The following is a 16,817-nucleotide window of genomic DNA, read 5'->3' as shown; positions in this document are numbered from 1 at the left end:
TCAGGTCAGCTCAAGAACCCTTCTGATCTTTGTGCGCATGGGTGGAAAGCCTTCTTATCAACTTCAACGGGAGTGTCTTCCTGCCACTGATTGGTAGCTTAAAGTAGCCAATCAGCGACAGGAATAAACCAACCGTGGAGGAGAAGGAGGGAAGACCCACAAGAGGCGGAAAAAAGTTAAATCAAATACTGTCTCAGTAGCCTAGTTTAAAGAGCACATGTCCATGCACACTTGGCTAAATAAAAATAAAAAGGGCCCATTTGCTGAACTCATGAAGTCACGTGTCTTTAATCCCGAGTTACAAGGATTATTTGCCTACTGCCAGAAAAGAACTAAACTTGGGTGTGATCACACCTTCCAAGGCGCAAGAAGATATTTTAGGAAAAAAAAATAAATGTAGTGATGGAAGGACTGCTTGAATATTTTCAAACTAAAAAAAAAAAGTTACATGCGAAACAGTTACACTGAAGTGTATAAAAACAGTAAAAGAACTGGTTAAAATTCTATATTCAGCAACTAGAAAAATATTTCAATGTATCTTGTTACGGTTTACTGTAGTCTACAGGAAGAACAAAACACTTTTAGGAAATGACTGCCCCATATTTAAAGTGAGCGTGTCATTATTACCCTTACTTAGATAGAACCAACCAGAACCGACAGACTAAAGACAAACTGATACATTAGGTGAAGCGGGCCCTGCTGGTGGACCTTACAATATAGTCTTTGGGATTATTCTGCAGCCTTGGTTACTTCATTGGTGGACACCAAATCAAGTGTTCTCAAGTAGATTAGGTATGGGTGTTCCTCATGTCGAACTTCACGGCCGTCTCAGAGTTGTGTTAATCTTAAATTGCCATGTGTCAATAAAACCCTACTATGAATTATGGATGTGTTTCCTGTGACAACACGCTCTAGTATTGCTGAAGTGCTGCTATTCCTTGCATTGGATTTCAATTTAGCATCAATGAAGACTAACGATACCTGGTTGCCATCCATAAAATAATGCTTAGGTGTACAACACCTACTAACAGTGTCCAGTTAAACATTATACTACATATACTGCCCCCGGCACACGCATGTTAAAGTCACGCGCTGTACATGTTACTGTGGGTGGACTATATTAGAAATGTTACAATGGCAATCCTTACGCTGTAATCATAAGCAGGCTGTATGATCTCTTGGTGACCTAGGCATTAAATTTAGTTCCGCAGTAATGCTGGAGAACTGTAAATGTTTAACTCATATTTAGAGTACATAGAAAAATGCATTTCTGTTAATCCCAATTTAATTGTGGGCCCGTGAAAGTGGATATTCTGTAAATCCCCAAATATAACACAACAAGGGGTTACATTTCCAGTGCGTGTTTATAGATCGCTGTTATCCCAGCAGAACGCGTACAAAAGAGGCATTAGATTTTATCACTGTATTCTCCAGGCCAGCGCTTAGTGGTGCAAGGTCAGAAGTGCACTTCTAACACATGGGCTGACATTCCCTCTGTGTCCTCAACCCAGCTAATCTCAAGAGATTTCCAGTATCGCTGATTATGGAAACCGTTAAACCTGCTGAAGAAAACTGAAAACCGAACGGGTATCCTGATCGACAGTACATAAAAAGACCAAATCTTCAGTACTGATAACAGGCCTGTCATGAGAGTCCCATACCCCCGGGGCAAGAAGAAGAAAAGCGCATACCCCAGGCACATTAATACACTATATGCAGTGTAATTGGACACATTAAATTGCTACTTAATTTGAATGCTGTGAAGGACTCCAAAAGCTTTTAGTTCAAAGGTCCAACTAAATGTAACTATCCCAGTTAACGCATGATAATTATATACATAATCTTTGTAACTAAACGGCTAATGAAGCCAAGTAAGAAAATGCTAAGGCATAGAAATAGTCATTGCTAAACACCTATGCACAGCAGCAACGCAGAGAGCCAGCCGTGCGATGCAAGGAGGCAGAGAGGTACCTGATCACTGGAACGTGATGATCTAGTTATTTTTTCTTCCTCCTCCTGGCTGCTGCACACGCGATATCCAGATGCCGTGTATCTGCTGCACATACAATGCCCGGTGTCTCTCTAACGTCCTCTATTCCTCTTCTCAGCAAAATCCCGCAGCAGCATAGGCAGGTAGCACAGCACACTTCTCTGCCAACAAATCTTCCCATGTAAGCACATTTTCTATTGGCTGCATAGAACTGCCTCCATTGGCTACATCTGTCCTCCGTGTAATTGGCTGTTGTATTTATTGCCAAGGCACGGTTTAATGGTTATTAGTTCGGATACCGGAATCTGTAATATGCCTTCACACAATCCACATGCTTAACTCACTGTTGTATCTTATCAGATTGTGAACTTGCAATGAGCGATTATTAAAATGAGATTGGTGGAAGTAAAATATCTTGCCAATAACTAGATGAAAATCTTTGCACGCATTTTATCAGAAAAGGAGATAAAAAAAAAAAAAACAAACAAACAAAAAAAAAAAAACTATATAAAATTATTGAATCTGAACCAATGCATCAATTATTTATCTCCTTTTATTTAATTGCAACCAATGCAAGGATTGCTATTCAAATTACTGGTGGTAACTTTAATTCTAGCATTGAGTTTAGCTCTACATTTTCCTTTAGGCACACAGTCTGCCCTAAGAGCTTGCAATTTAAAGTCTGAAAGATCCTTATGGAGATCTAGGCACAATAGATAATCATATCTGGCATATGAGGGGTTAAGAAAAGAAAACTAAACAGCCTCTACATTGCGATATATACTATATGTAAATACGATACACACTCAAATTTGGGGTATATATTGTAGGCGTGAATTGGAGATTAAAAATAATTTCTCATCACATTAACCATGAGTTTGGAGTACCAGCCTCGGTGACTTTCTCCTGACCGGAGGGCTGAATCAGTGTAGCTCCACACAACTCACCGATTACCCTCTTCTCATACATAATTTTATAGTTTTAATAGAATGACTCAATTTACTTTTACTCCTATATGAACTGTAATGCTCAAGCAATTAATAATCATGATAAAGATTTTGACTATGAATTATTTACCCTTAAAGAAACCAGTTTGTAGTTCATTTGTCAGTATATTGCTAATGAGCTGAAGCACCCTGAAAAAGTTTTAATGTGGTTAAAAGATCATTTTTATTAGGCTTCCAGTGAGCATCATGGACATACATTTATATGTAAGCCAACAATTTTCTCTGACTAGGGGTTCTGCATGTTTGTCTTTTTATTTAACTCAAACCTGATCGGTAATATCTGTTAAATTATAAATTTTGAGGTCCTGTCAAACTGTGGTTTGCAAGAAGTCTACAAAAGTGGAAAATGTCAAAATTACAACCTCACAAAAGCCCATTGTAACAAAACAAATATGAAAGTCCCCTTTGTCCGCACAATACAATGAATCTAAACAACCTAATTTATAGGAGGAAAAAACCCTGGCCCAGCTTGGAATATTTACCCAAAGCTTCCCAAATCCAACTACTCTACTAACACAATTATTTTTTATTCAAGAATCAGTAACACATTTAAAAAACGAAGAGCGATTCATATCTCGGAGTTTTCCAATAATTACCCACAAATTTAAGGTAATCATACAATGCCTACAGCAGGCATGCTTCGCTGTAGACCTCAACAACTGGTAAAAGGTTCAAACGGAAGAACCGACCAGATGTTTAGTGCAAATTAAGAAATAAATGTGTTCAACATGTATTCATGGACTAACATGAGCTTCTAACCATCATTCAAACAGCGGTGTATACTGGACTGGTCTAACTAGGCCTACGTCTGTCACAAAGTCAGAGGCAGATCACTCTCTTTGGGCAATCCGGCTCCTGGGGCAGAGCTGCTCAATAAGCCAGTAGTGGAGATGGGAGATTTGTCTTGTAACTAGTCCAGTTACGTTATGGAGGTCTGTTCCCAGCTGGCACAGTCTCCGTAGTATCCCTAAACTGCACCGTGTTTCCATCAGAGACAGACGCTAATATATGCCGTATATCCAATTGCTCTGCAGAGAGCACAGTAGGCAGAAGAGCCGCCTTTGGTCTGGCCTAGGTCAACCGCAAACCAAAATACATGACTGCACTCGACACTTATTTCTAGCTTTAATTAGACTTCAACCTCCTTGGATCTTCTACTGCAAAAATGTTTTTCTATACATATATAATTTTACAACTAGAATTTGGCTTACTTCCTCCATTTCCCTTCTACCTCAACCGTCCTACAATTTTGCAATAGGTTCTTTAACTTTATACCTACAGAAAATAGCTATCTTTTAATCTATCACATAATAACCCTTGCAGGGTTTATCTCTTATCTGAAAGCTGACAACCTGCAGTATAAGGCAGATACTGTTCTGAATAGGACATCCAGCACAAGCATCTTACTCAAATACGCAATCGAAGTGCTGCAAAGAGACACTTACACCAAAACTGTATGAACAGTGCCCAGATTATACTCTGCGCGTTAGAGCATGTATTCATATACATCTTAAACACAAAAACGTACCAACAAAAGGGTAAAGCATACAAACCCTGTCCTGCTTGGTGAACAGAAGAAGACAATTACCCAACGCAACACAGGTTTCTTGAGATGCATCTGTAACTTGCTTCATTTGTTGGTGAATTTCAGGATCTATATTTGAAAAGAAAAATGCATGCATTCTATAAAAAGAGCAGTAGCCTTCGTACACCAATTCGTTCTTGTGTGAAGCAATTACATATTTTTGTTATCCTGTACAGTACTTCAAATGCTCTGAGACATCTGCAAAATGCAGTATTAAAAAGGTTGACGCTAATAACGTTAGTATATTAGAAGGCTAATATTAGAAGGGTCAGGTAATCTGTGCAACATCATACAGCGTTCCATGTCCCCATCTCTTATATTACAAGGTATATTTCACTAAAAACGCTTGCATATTTATTTTTTATCCATAACCAGACGAAGGCCATCATATGGACTGTTCACACTCTAATTAGGGCAACTACTCTTAACAGTGGCAGCACCACTTCTGATCCTTATCATGGAGAAAACAGTGAATGGCCATTACTCATCAAATTACATCCATGTAAAAATGTAGAAAGCATTAATCTACAGCATATTGTGTCAACCATTACTCAAACACCACCATTCACACACACAAATGTTTAGATCACTAGAATGATTAATCTTGCATATCATAAACTAGGATACACAAGCATAAAGTTTGTGCTTAAAATACTATAAAATCTAGTTACAATATATTCGTGTCTAGCAACATCTATTTGACTCCACTAGTCTTCTGCTAAAACAGTTTCAGGAAGCCAAGTACTTTTGTAAGTTAATCAAATAAAGGGTTTATCCTCAGGGGATTAAGATAGATTTCTCCTCAGAGATTGAGGTCATCAATTCACAACCTGGCAAAGCTACTTTCAATCCAAACTGCACCAGTTTGTCAGCCTCCAAAAGCTCCAAGGCCAGGCCATTCAGGGACTACTAGAGATATTAAGAAAAAAAATTACACACACCGACGGTAAAGCATTGGAAATAGAAAATCATAACCAGCTTGGTTTCCCAATTCTATAATATATTACCGGCACTTCCACACAGATGTACTCTCCCTCAAACTTAAACATATCCAGTTTCCTTCCCAGGATCAAGTTTACTCTTTCCAGCATTTTAATTTACTGGAATGTGAAGCCTTTTTTATATACCTCAATTGACATTTTAGATTTACAAATGGCTACAGATCATACAAAAACAAATTAAAAGCATATATACTATATATTTCTGAACATCCTACAGTAAAACATGACATTTTAAGTACCTTTTGTAGAATCCCAGGTCTTCAGTGCATTAAGGAACGTCAGCACTTCTTTCTCCAGTCTTTGGTGACATGCTTCAGCATTCTGTTGACAACACCTAGATTTAACATTGTGTCATGCTATACTTCCAACTTTTAATGAAATAAAACATTGTGCTTGTCACACACTGTGGAAATGTTATAAAATGTAAAATAAAAGTTTAAAAAAAAAAAATTATATATATGCAACACACATACACACACAAACATATCAAAACATAATTGTTTAATTAAAAGGGATACCGCTGCAATCATATCCCCATTAATGCATATGATTGATTAAGGACAGTAATCTTTAAATATTTTTGTCCTACTCTCCTAACTCCTGGCAAAAAGTCCTGGGAAAAAGACGCATTTTGCTTAACAAGTCTCTGCCCGCTCACCAGTACACATTTGTGGTATAGTTCCCACTAGCCAGCTCCAGGGCCGGCTTGTGTGGGATTTCTAGGGGGTCTAATGAGATCCTGCATTTGCTCCGATTTCAAAGGTTTATTTCTAAGCAAAGCTATTCTGCATACCCTATGCAAATATCGCTCACTATACATTAACAAACAGTAGTATTGTGACTCAAAAATGCCAAAAGGGCAACTGTCTGTATTTGCATTTAAATACAATCCGGGGACACATATGAATGCTGAACAAGACACATAAAATCAATTAAAGTTATGGATACCATGGAAGAGATTAAATGGTTAAAGGCCCCAGTTATCTAATGCCATATTGTCAACCTTTTTTTTTTTTTGTTAAGGGCACACATTCTTCTAATTGCCACACTTTATTTTAAACAAACTAAATCAAAAAAAAAACAAACTATTTTTGGGGATGTTAAACACATGACTGGCACGGATAAGTTTAATAACAAAAGGAAATTTGATATTTCTAATTTCTGTGCTTATAATATGGTTGTGAAAGGCTGTGTTCATTTGGTCAACTCATTAGAGGAAGCATGCAGTCCTAGAGGAACAAAGTGTGGGCTTATTGTCCCCAAACAACTGTCCGAAGCAGAGATTAGACGGATGCGTTTTTGGTCTACAGCCAAAAGATGACATGGTCTACTACAACGGGAGATATCTCTATTAGAGAGGATATAAAAGGCCCTACACACAGACTAGATTTAAGGCAGAATATAACCGGAATATCAGAGGTGGCTTTTTAAGCAGTTGAATAGTTACCCCACCAGTCTAAAAGGGGCCCAATACCCCTCTGAGGATGCAAAAAGTTAAAGGCAGGTCCCTCTTAACTTCTTCCTGATCATGGTTTCCATTAGTTTGTAAAGAATTATCGTTTTTGTCACTTGTATTATAGATGGGGCCTCTACAAGGGGTTAATTCACTAAAGAAGGCGCTGTAGTTTCATCTCACAAACTTCACTATATATTATGAAGGAAGAAAGTTGTCACTGTAGTCAGTGCTGGTTAAAAAGGGAATAAAAAAACAACTGAGATGGAACATCGAGATATCTGTGGGAATCTGGTTAAGTGGATGGGTTGATTACTGAAGCCTCAGCGTTGGCAGACATAAAATAAATATGATTATTTGCCGTATTAGCTTTCGATCATAAGGAAAGGTTTGCATAAGAACAGCATGGCTGGTATAAACCATACGGATTATAGTGGGATTTTACTTCCCCCTGTAAAAAAAAAAAAAAAAATTATATATATATTTTTTTTTTTTTATTAATCACTTCCCCAGCTCTTAACCCATCCCTCTTTTCAGTTGCCCTTCTAACCTCGCAAGAACCAATCGCATTTAACAAAATAGAAGGGACTTAACGGGGTGAATAATTGTGAAACAAGACGTTAAGTTCACCGCTTCATTATGGGTTAAAAAGACTCATGGCGAAAACATGCGGATAAGATATCGCTTTCTGATTCTTGTCATTGGGCTCTCTAGTGAGCTGGTGCCCAGTGGTGTCTCCCATGTACCTTTATTGCCACTGCAAATGTGCAAGGGTAGCGTGTTTGTAACCAGCAACTTTATAACTCAGTGCTAGGTGGAATTGCATAGATCACATATTGTTTGTATTTTAATACGACAGATGCCATAAGACTTTTATTTAATGCGTTACCCCAAGTGATTCTTTTAAGTCTCCTACAAGAACCAATTCTTCGTCTTCATCATCACTGATTTGATCTTGGGAACAGTAATGAGTGCTGTATGCAGAATGCTCTTCAATAGCAGTCAACCAATCCTGTAATAGGGATAGATAGCTATTAAAAAAAAAATAAATAAAAAAAAGGAAACAACAAAAAACAACAAATTGTAAGCTTGTTTGAGCAGGGCCCTCCTCCCCTGTTTCCGTAAGTCTGTTATGTTATATACTAGTTATGTCTTGTACAGCTCTACGGAACATGGTGGCGAAATGGAAAAACAATAAGACTTATTTGACATGGAATTGTTACTAGTTGCCCTAGATATGCTTTAAAACATACCTCTCTTGTATGACTTGTATGGTTTTTTGGCAGAACTCTTAAATAATGTACACTGTCATCAAAGCATTTAACTGTGAAGGAATATCTGTCTGTCGGTTTTACCTGTAAGGAACAAATTAGTTAATCCTCACAGACAATTTATTAATTATTGTACAGGGACACAGAAGGTGATACATCTATAATAGAACCCAAATATATATATTTTTTAAATTGTATGGTTTTCTAAAACAATATACACAAGTTTATTTTTAGATGAGAAAGAAATAGACTTTTGGGCTGCCACTTTATATGCGAATGCCGTTTCCCAGACAGTCTCTATAAATCAAATTTATAAGGTAAGAGTGCGAAACTTTTTACACTACAGGGGTCTGAAACCCACCAACATGTTTAAAAGAAGCCATGGATAGAATAATGATATTCCCATTAAAAGGGTAAGTTTTGCCTAAGCTACTGCAGATTTGGGAGATGCAGGTTGCTCTTATAGCGCACCTACCGAGCACCTACCGAGCACCTACCGAGCACCTACCGAGCACCTACCGAGCACCTACCGAGCACCTACCGAGCAGACAGCTTGTGTTAGATGCTTACATCCTTGCCGGTGCAGGTGGTTTACCGCATCGCTTCTGCGGATGAAAATTATGCAAAAGTTATAAAATACGCAATCTAAAAGGTAAAATGAAAAAAATAAATGTAACATTCTGATACACATATAAATATTCTGAAACCTTTATTAAAACGTTATATACTCACAAAGACAGGATAAAGTAATTTTTGAGAACAAGGTTTGGGGGTTTTTTTTTTACCTAAAAAAATCTGACTATAGGGACACTGCTATCCGCAAAGCCATTGCTACACTCAGCGATACATCCAAAACCGACGTATCCGTTCATCTGTGTTAAACAGAGTTTGCATTAACCAGTCAGTGCTCATCTCACCAACCATGTACTAGATTTCCGATTGCCCCCCCCCTCTAAAACCACTTGTCACACTCAGAGAAGGACGTGAATGCTGTGTGGGATAGGTGCTACGCAGGTCCAACACATCAGTCATGTCCAATATACAGAGTTATTATGGAAGTGTAAATTACAAAGTTTCCTATAGCACTGAAAACCCCGGCACTGCTGTATATATAACAATTTATAAAAGGGACTTAGATATACCACCAAAATACAAAACACTCACTGTTTCTGGTACCAAGATATAACCCCATGTTCCAACACTACCCAAAACGGTTTCCAACCAAAAAAACGTGAGCTCTGGGGAAGAAAAAAATAAATAAAAAATTTGATAAATACATGCTCTGCGGACTGTATTTACTAAACATTAGGCACATAGTTACACATCTTGTAGTACTTGTAGATTGACTTGAGAAGGTGCAGTTACGCCTACAGTACTTTTTCTTTGGGTAAAATTCCGAAGTTCCCATACAACTACATACATAGTACAGCGTTACAATGAGGAACACTGGTTTTCTGGTTAAGTCCCTAGTTTGTCTAACAGGCCATCATTTGGTTAGCATTGACCGGGCACCAAGGGGTTAAATGATGCTTGGTACCCGAGCCAGGGACAGTGTATAGACTGCCTCTTTAATGCGGATTTGACTTAGAAGACCTTTGTAGAATCCTGCTGAGATCAACACAAAGATCAGGCCCCAAAGTAGACGGAAAATGGGTTTCCAAATAACCAGAGTGAACAGCTGTAAAAGGCAGCTTTTTAATACATGATGGCACATAAACAAACACCATCTATGTTAAATGACAGGTCTACTGTGCTCCGAGAATAAAGTATAGCAAAAAGTCAGCTGCATATATTTTGCATTGTGAATTTTATATCACATCCCAAAATAATTTATGTTCCTCCAACTCTACATCAATAATAAAAAAACACTAGCCTCAAAAGTAGTAATAGATTACAAGAGAGAGAAGTAAAACAACAAAAAAAAAAACAAAAAACGAACACTACCTTACATAGGGGGCCTTCAAATCGATGGAGAGTTTTGATTGTATACTGGAAAACATAATATAAGAAAGCAGGCGGTAAGGGCTTAGCAACCAAACAAAGTATTTTCTTTGTGATATTTGTATCTCACCTTGTTAACCTTGGTTTGCAGAACTTGCTTAATTTCAATTCGCTGTGCAAGGTCTATTGGTTTTTGATCTGGAATGGAATTATTGAACTATAAAATACTAGTTGACAGCATAAAAATCTTGTTTAATCTGGAAGTGATAACAAAATGATAAGATTCTTCTCCACTTTTCTTCCATAAAAAACATCGGAATCGGAAGGTTACGTTTTATTGCACGCATTTTCTTCACAAGGAGGGGGGCTTTCCATATTTCTGTCGCCAGGTGTTTGGGAAAACTTTTGGCCTTTATAGGAATCAAAAAGAACCCAGTATTTGCTGATGTGACCTATGGGGTCGATTTTCCCTAGAAGTTTACTGGAAAGCTGTGTCAATATCACTACAGATCTCTTAAGGCCTCTTAAGGGCAAACGAGGTGAACCAAATGGTTGTTATATGCCATCAAATTCTGTGTTTCTATGCATCGTTAAGGCCTGGAATGGCTGGGTATGATGTCATGACTAAATAGCCATTGCAATTCAGGGCCTGGACCAGAAAGAGGTCATGATGCGATAAGTGCCAAGTACTTGGAGCCTCTTATTACTAGTTTCTTTGATTAGCTTTGTATCTGGACTGAAGGCAGTCACTAAGAAATATAGCACTTAGACAGATAAAACCAAACAAGACAAAACTAGCACAAACAAAATCCAAAGTTTAGATGGATGGACCCATGAATGCCTCTCTTATAACCAATGTCTTATACTTACTTTTTTTATTCTTGAGGTTACTATCAGCCCCACTTTTTAGGAGTTTCAACGCACATTGCCGTAAGCCACGATACGCGGCACAATGCAGAGGGGTATTGCCCATCACATCTGTGCAGTTGATGTTGGGTGGAGTTGCACGATTTAGCTAAATGAAAATACATCTTTTACTAAATGTTGTTCCATATGTCACTGATCACTTGTCAAGTAGTATAGACTAGTATAGTATAGACTATAGTCTGATATGGTAACCCTATGCACTCATTCCTGGTTGGTGTTAACATACCGGCCAATTTGTTTAGGGCATATTTAATTATTTACATTGCTGACCACTACCTATGACATCACTTCCCTGCATTATATATAATAAAGACGATTAGCATTAGCTTTACTGACCACTATGATGTATTTAGAAAGCATTTCTACAGTATAAATCATAATGAAACCCCATGCGATTTCAACATTCTTAACCCCTTAATGGCAAAGCCATGTAGGGGCTCACAATGCATTGTTTTTAATGAGTTTAAGGCCAACCCATTGTCCTTTAGGGGTTAAAATAAAACTCAGTGTCTTGGACAGCTTACTAATTCTGACAGCTTTGCAATGTTTCCTTCTCTTGCAGCTCCCAAAAGCATTTCTTCAAGTTTCCTTTCCTGCGTCCTCTGTGCAGCTAGTTAGGAAAGAAATAATAATTAAGAACAACATAATTCTATATGCCATGGTGTCTATCATTTTAATACATAGAATTAAGTGTCTTGTTAATTAACAAAGCAAATGTTTCTGACAACACAGTGGGTGTCTGCATATGCCGGGCAACAGATTTGCACACACTTGTATAGCGGTACTCTACACACAACATTGTATCTCCAACCTGAAATACAATTTGGTCTGCATCTGATCGAAAGTATCTGCAGGCATGTAGTTGAGGGTAAACTGGGTGACATACAAGTCCATAGTACATATCCCAAAACCGTGCAGGTATACTTGTTGATCAATTAAACAATGTTTTTAGATCAGTATTATAGAAAACATTTAAACGGAATACTTTACAATTGTGGGTATTATCTACTGCTAACTGGTTGGGCACTATTAGAGCGCCACCTGGTGGCACAGCATGTACATACACATTTTAAACAAGTTATTATGCAATAGCAGTTCTGTGTGAAATGTGTGAACATTACAAACCGTTACATTCCATACTGAAATTTAAATATCAAAAAAGTATTCTTGCTTAATACTGATCATGAGATAAACCGTTCTACTTTGTATTTGGGCACATTCAGTTTGAATGGTAATTAGGTTAACCCTATCAACACAATGTTAGAATCGCAGCATAACGGAAAGCAACGTTGATATGCTGAGAATAAACGGCAAAAACGCGAGACGAACAAAAAAATAAATTACCTTCCAACATGACATTTATTTCCTTATCATCTGTGACAACTTTTGCAGTCTGCCCTTCTCCATTTATAACGGTAGTGTCTGCATTGTACTCCAACAACAACATCACGAGTTCCTTTTAAAATTAAGAAATAGTAAAAAAAAATTATTAAATAAAAACCAGAGTCAAAGGCATGAGTCACAAGAAACTAAATGATCACCTGCTACACAATGTGACGACCTACATCACCGTAGAGATTTAGATTTCTGTTAACTACATCTGGAAGTTACTTCTGTTTTAATTAATCATGTCAAACAACCAATGTGTACAATGTTAAAAAGAAAAATCAGTGTTAGTCATAGACAGGTATTAGACACTGAAGAAGTGCAGAGCTGCTAGACTTTAACTTGCTTAGCTTTTATATATATATTATCATTATTATAAGCGAGCCTTCCACTTTATGCACAGCTCACTCAGTTAAGCCAACGAGAAAGCATGCTTTTCACCTTACGTCCAGTAAAAGCAGCCTTGTGCAGAGGAGTATCGCCCATGTCATTCTGAATATTAACATCAGCTCCAGCCTGTGAAATATGAGAAAATCTGTAAACAAGCTTTAAAAAGGTCCAGATTTCAATATGTAATAATAGGCACACAAAATACCATAAGCCTCCTCTACCAAGAGGTTCCATTTGAACCACAACACAGAGCCCCTCGGTTCCTCCTCTTCTAGCTTCACAGCACATTAGGCCGTCTACAAGGTAGTGCGCCATTGGCAAGGATGCCTAGTAGGGCTCAATCTTGACCCCCGCCATTAGGTGGGAATGTACTAGATGGGGGGGGGGGGGGAGATCATTGTGTCTTTTCATTCACAAAGAGAAACGCACATGCCCAGCAAGTGTTGGCTTTACAGAAGATAATAGTCTAACACTATTATTTATGTTGTATTTTCAGGTATAGAAATATTTTATTAAATTGCTGTCACCTTTAATAAATCTTCCACCACTTGAGCATGTCCAAAATAGCAAGCAAGGTGAAGGGGGGTCCATCCTAAATTAGATTTCATTTTACCTGGAAAAACAAATAATTTGTTAGATACGATTCGCATTAGTCGACCTCCCAGTGTAATAGGCAGTAAAGCCATTCCTACAGTTGAACGTCACCTTTCCTAACTACTAAGGGGCCATACAAGCCCAAGCGGACATCAGAAGCATCGTACATGGAGCCAGAATATTGTTGCAGATACAATATGTCGCAGCTTATACATGGGTCGCGCAAGGATATTCCTGGGATCCATTTACACGATTGTGTTGCATGCTGCGTATTCCGATCTCCAAGAGACTTCCTGGTGAGTATGTTCTAAAATTAATATTTCAGATGTTTGTATATTTATCGTTATGATAAATACATACATATCCCTTATAGCCATAGAACACTAAGCAGTATTATTGGAGACGATGGGAGTTCCTCTTAAAACTTATAGAAACAGAGAGCTGTGATTCGGGGCCAACATTGTCACGTTAACTTCCTCTGTCGACACAAATGTAAAAAAAAATACACTGTACATGATTGGTTTGTTACCATCAGGAGACACACGTGGTTATACTGCCCCATCCTAAATAAACACCAGCCATCCGGCAAACACATGACCGGTCTTTGTCAGACGGTGTTGGTAAGTTACCATCACTGCATCCGGCCAGGCAGATGTGGCCGCCGGCTAGACACATGCAGCCGCACGTCCGAGAGAGTATAGGAGCGTAGTGTGTGGTGGCGTGTAACCGGCAGGTCGACACGTTCAACTAAATTGATCAGCTGCTGGCCTAAAAGGTGCACAGGCGGATTTAAGTCCACTGTTCTGCCTCACAGCAAAGATGGCACCAGGCGGAATTTATACCATGACAGAGGCTGGATTATCACCCTGGATAGAAATTACTGTAGATACTGAAGCAAAAACACATTGGGCATAATCCCTGGTTGAGGTTCAATGAGTATCAAGCTAAAAAATAAGGATAAGCCGTTTCTGATCCCCCCCCCCCGTATATTAGATTAATTAGTCTCATGACTGGAACTAATTCACAAATTACATGCAAGTTTAACACAATGGGAGTAGAAGCAGCCCACTATGCCATCACTTAGAACGATGTTTTGCTAGCATGTGACTGACTTCCATGGGCGTTCTACTAGGCATGTGCAAGACGTACACATAAAAATGCTGAAATCTCAACTCCTAACCCCCAAAACAAAGAAATACATGCAGCAAAATGTATTGGGGTCTGTGCAAAGTGTGGCCCACAAAGAGAAAGTTTAGTGAAAGTTAAAAAAAAATCAGTTATATTAATTTCCGTATTGTGCTGCTGTTATGGAAGTAATATAAAGCGTGTATGTTATATTATAAAGGGGGCTTTGAAAGGGTATTTGCCGAGCGATGAAGCTTTGCCAAGTGCTTTCGGAATGGTACACAAAGTAACAATGAATCCGACTTGCCTTTGCAGTTAACATTAACCACGGTTTGGCCTTTTCTACTACGTTCTAGGAGTTCTCGAACTTCTTCAAGGTTTCCATTGCGAGCATCATGTAAAAGTTGTTCTTCATCTTCAGTGTTCATTTCTGGGGGGGGGGGGATAATTAAAAGTTTCAAACTGATGCGAACAGTACAAAAATAATTCCACTGTGTCACGCGTATGTGCCTGCCCATACAAGAGAAAAGGCTGGCACGCAAACTGTTAAAGGGACAGTCTACTGCTCCAAGTGCCCTCATTAATGATTACTTAATTACTTAATATGCATCTATTTAAATAAAAAAAAAAAAGACCAGCTTTCTCTTAAAATGCAGCATTATGTCCCCTCCAATCACCGTGACTCTGGGAATTTTTTATTTTTCCCCATTGAAATCAATTGGCATGTCAAGTACACATGGGTACGGGGGGGGGGGGGGGGGGGGGTCATAAGACCCCCTGAAATCTTTTGTGAGCCTGCGCTGGAGCTGTATTACAGCGCACATTGCCGAGCAGGAGGTGCGTTTGGTCAGTTAGCGAATTCTAATGAATCCGTCTCTGCGTTAGGAGGAGAACCGAAAAAAAAAAAAAAGGAAATGCCAGGCGACACTCAGCTACGATACTCATTAAAGCGCATAGATGGCCGGAGTGTCGCTTTAACGCACGGTAAGAAACAAATGATACGGTGTGACAGAATGCAAAGATCCCCGTCAGGCTCTTACACAGTGAGAACGACTCGTTAGCATGCTTTCTGAACAAGTGCAGTAATGATCCCAATGAAAACAATAAGAATAGCGACAGCCAATCATAGCATCTGGCTAGCACGGACGCGACAAGCCGCTACTGCTCTCTAAAACATTAATGGAGCGCCACATGTGCACTTAAAGGGACACTCCAGCCATCTTATGCACTTCAATACATACAATAGTTCTGTAGCCCCTTTAAATGTTTGTGGTGTCCCCCTTGAAAACGAAATACATTGGCCCCCTCGGCCACCCCCTAGCTCGGGCTGAACACACCTCAAGGTGCACGAGCCAACCGAAACGATACAGGTGGGGGCTATCGGCTTCATTCAGTGGCAAGAATCGATGGACCCTGGAGGAGAGCATCCAATTATATCTCGTTTTGTGTTCGAAGAATGTATACTAAATATAATGTGAACCGGGGTTGTGGGAAAAAAACAGTGGGTGAAAAGACAAGTTGGCTCGGTTATTATTATCTAATTATTGATGGTCATACGTCACGTCAAAGTAGCCATTAGATTCAGGAAGGACAGAATAAACCTATGAGGAAGGTGCCTATTGCCCCGCAGAGGGGACAAGCAGGTGGTTACATGGGCACCAGGGGTCTCACGGGAATAAGGGAGCGGATACTGGGTGCGGGACACAACTATAACTAAAACATATACTACTAAACCTGAGCAAGGAGAATATAACAATAATATGTAGGAACCGCGACACTAAAGAACGTTAATATTAATACGCATTCTGTTTTGGGGGGGGGGGGGAAGCTGTCCCGTTAAGCAACTTCCTGCTCTCACTACAGGGAGGACAAACACAAATCAGATTTTCTAACTGTAATAACTCAAAAACGGATGCAACAACCAGCATGCACAAAAACAATCAGTGGTTTGGCAATGCGATCACAGAGCAGGGGCAGCACCAGAGCTGCAGCTTCCGCTCAAGTACTATAATATTATACAACTTGTAAAATGATAATAAAGCACTTCAATACGCATTCTGTCAGTGAGGCAACACGGGACAAGCAAAAGTAAAAGATCCTGCGCACCGAGGTCCGACGCGGGTGGGTATATTTCACTGATAAGCCAG

The 16,817-nt window shown here is 39.0% G+C and overlaps 1 protein-coding gene across 1 annotated transcript in view; it reads right to left on the bottom strand.

Annotated features, from left to right (window-relative positions):
- Positions 1–15,098, bottom strand: part of LOC149287818 (oxysterol-binding protein-related protein 1-like) — a 42,377-nt gene extending 27,279 nt beyond the window's left edge. Inside the window, exons 1-14 of the mRNA XM_089492379.1 lie at positions 14,978–15,098; positions 13,479–13,564; positions 13,003–13,077; positions 12,520–12,631; positions 11,700–11,785; positions 11,119–11,263; positions 10,379–10,446; positions 10,252–10,296; positions 9,472–9,545; positions 8,849–8,912; positions 8,290–8,391; positions 7,926–8,048; positions 5,823–5,904; positions 4,551–4,651 (exon numbers count right to left, since the gene is read on the bottom strand). Coding sequence (XP_089348505.1) covers positions 4,551–4,651; positions 5,823–5,904; positions 7,926–8,048; positions 8,290–8,391; positions 8,849–8,912; positions 9,472–9,545; positions 10,252–10,296; positions 10,379–10,446; positions 11,119–11,263; positions 11,700–11,785; positions 12,520–12,631; positions 13,003–13,077; positions 13,479–13,564; positions 14,978–15,098 — 1,284 coding nt within the window. The remainder of the gene's footprint in view (positions 1–4,550; positions 4,652–5,822; positions 5,905–7,925; positions 8,049–8,289; positions 8,392–8,848; positions 8,913–9,471; positions 9,546–10,251; positions 10,297–10,378; positions 10,447–11,118; positions 11,264–11,699; positions 11,786–12,519; positions 12,632–13,002; positions 13,078–13,478; positions 13,565–14,977) is intronic.
- Between the last annotated feature and the right edge of the window lie 1,719 nt (positions 15,099–16,817).

The sequence above is a fragment of the Sceloporus occidentalis genome, unplaced genomic scaffold (genome assembly GCF_023333645.1).
Source record: "Sceloporus occidentalis isolate IW3139 unplaced genomic scaffold, rSceOcc1.0.p SCAF_56, whole genome shotgun sequence".
Taxonomy (NCBI): domain Eukaryota; kingdom Metazoa; phylum Chordata; class Lepidosauria; order Squamata; family Phrynosomatidae; genus Sceloporus; species Sceloporus occidentalis.
This window is presented reverse-complemented; position numbering and strand designations above follow the sequence as displayed.